This window comes from Rattus norvegicus, chromosome 5, assembly GCF_021556685.1.
Source record: "Rattus norvegicus strain SHRSP/BbbUtx chromosome 5, alternate assembly SHRSP_T2T, whole genome shotgun sequence".
NCBI lineage: Eukaryota > Metazoa > Chordata > Mammalia > Rodentia > Muridae > Rattus > Rattus norvegicus.
This window is the reverse complement of record NC_141538.1, coordinates 106,777,734-106,780,023: the sequence shown is the minus strand read 5'-3', so window position 1 is coordinate 106,780,023 and position 2,290 is coordinate 106,777,734. Positions and strand designations below refer to the sequence as shown.

General features: G+C 47.8%; 1 protein-coding gene across 1 annotated transcript; it reads right to left on the bottom strand.

Moving 5' to 3' along the window:
• Positions 1 to 408: 408 nt before the first annotated feature.
• Rraga (Ras-related GTP binding A) lies at positions 409 to 2,005 on the bottom strand. Its single transcript, NM_053973.3, is given in 1 exon segment — positions 409 to 2,005. A coding segment is annotated over 1 exon segment (942 nt). The 5' UTR covers positions 1,778 to 2,005; the 3' UTR covers positions 409 to 835.
• Between the last annotated feature and the right edge of the window lie 285 nt (positions 2,006 to 2,290).

Below are 2,290 nucleotides of genomic sequence, written 5' to 3'. Positions count from 1 at the left end.
GCACTACCCCTAGGTTTTTATGTGCCTCTGGTGTTGGATCCCAGGGTCTTGTGCATTGCTAGGCAAGCCATATACCAGTTGAGCTACATTCTATAAATATCCAGTCCTTGTTTGTTTTAAGCTTTACATGTGTTGGAGTGTTCTGCTTGTACCAGCTATGAGCCTGGTGTGTGTAGAGGCCACAAAAGGGTGTTGGACTCCCTAGGACTGAAGTTACAGATAGTTGTGAACCCAGGTATTCTGGAAAAGCAGACAGTGCTCTTAAGCAGAGTCACTATTCCAGCCCCTTGAGTCTTTACCACTGCTACGGATGCTACCAAACACTGCCAGTTTGCCAGCTAAACGACATTTGAGGATAAAAAAACAGAATCTGTACTATTAAGTACCATCAAATTATTTCAAACAACATTTTAAATTGCTAATAATAAATGTTTATTCATGATTGAAACCAAGGAGGATTTAGAAATACATTTTAATATCTTGCTGATAAAATAGTAACATTCCACCTTTGTGATCTGATAATACAGAAGATAACTGCTTTAATACTCTATTATAACCAGGTAACCATAACACACCCACACACACACACACCCATACACACCACCTACTTTAGTGTTAACACCACACTAACTTTTCATAAAGGCCGTCTTGAGGATCTCTACTGGATAGCTGAGTAAATAGCGTCCAATACTAAGACTAGGGAAGAGATGAGATAGTAAGCACACGTTTCAAAGCCCACTTTTAAGCACATGACATTATGAATATTAAAAACAAATGATGCAAAAAAAAAAACCCACCATAATTCAGCATTTACTAAAGAGCATTTGGCATTATGTCAGCGCATGAGGAGGCTATGCTTGGGGCCATCTACTCTCTCTAGCTTCTCAAAGTGTTTCCTGGCATTACGAATGTTGATCAGAGTAGCTGCAGAAGGGATGGATGGATCTGACATGACCACCATCACATACGTGTTTGATGTAAAGATGTCGATGAAGGCAGCGAAGTTAGAATTCCTCACTTCCATGCTCTGGAAAGAAGCGGCCAATTTACTACAGCTTAGCTTAAACTGCTTGATGATGTTGCTGATCTTCTCAAAGCGGTGTACATCTCGCTGCTCTTTGCACTGGTAGTGGGAAATCACCAAGAACGTAGCTCTCTCGAACAGCAGAACTTCATCAGCCTCAATAATCTGGGCAAAATTCCTTAGGTTCATCTCCAGCTGCTGAACGTTGGGGATCAGCTGATAGACGATGCTGGACCAGGCTTTGTAGAGCGTCTCATCCCAGATGGACGTTCGAAAACAAGCGCACTCCAGCGGGCGAGACAAACGCCTCAGGTCTTCTTCTCGCTCTTTAAAAATCAGGTCACGTTGATCTTCCTGAACCAGATCCATTTTGTGCACCAGGCAGAAGATTTTGGCATCAGGTGAATTCTGGAGGATGGCTTCCAGACACGACTGATAATAATGCATATCTTTTTCCAGTTCGCGGCTCTCTACGTCAAACACGTAGATCAGAACCTCCACATTACGGAAGATGTTGTCCCGCTGGCTGGTGAAGTAATTTTCCATAAAGGTGTCCTGGCCGCCACAGTCCCACAGGTTCAGCACCAGGTTCCCCAAGAATCGGACGTGGGAGTGCTCCACGTCGATGGTGGCACCCAGGCGCCTGGTGTCGCGCGCAATATAATTTGCAAAGATGATCGACCTCATGCTGGTCTTCCCCGACCCGCTCTTTCCCATCAACAGCACCTTTTTCTTCATGGCTGTATTTGGCATCACCTGCCGGCGTCGCCGCGGATTGGGCCTGAGGCACGGCCTAACGGCGGACCAACCGAGGATGGGAACGGCGGGACACCAGGCACCGTCTGGCAGCGGAGGCCTTGCACCGGAGCTCGGGCAGGAAAGACGGCGGAGGCGAGGCCTCAGAAAACAGCGCTGGAGGCAATGGCCACAGCAGCTCGGAGCTAGGGAGAGCAGACTAGTGATGCGATCAGCTCCAGCCTAGCCACCACCCACTTCCGCCGGTATCTCGCGAGAACTCCGAGTTCCTGCCACCACCCACTTCCGGTGGTGACATCGCGAGAATGTCGGCAGCTCGTTTTCGACCTGTAGAATTTTGAGAAACTGCTTAAGTTGCAATCTAGTATTCGCATACAGCGAGATAAAACGAAAGGGGCAGCCCATACTGGTTTTTGGTTCTGCTTGGGTTGCACTGGGGGTTTGCAGGAGAGGTCGAGTGAGCCTGGGAGGGAGAATGCTGCCCTCGCGTGGCCAAACGACCTCACATGC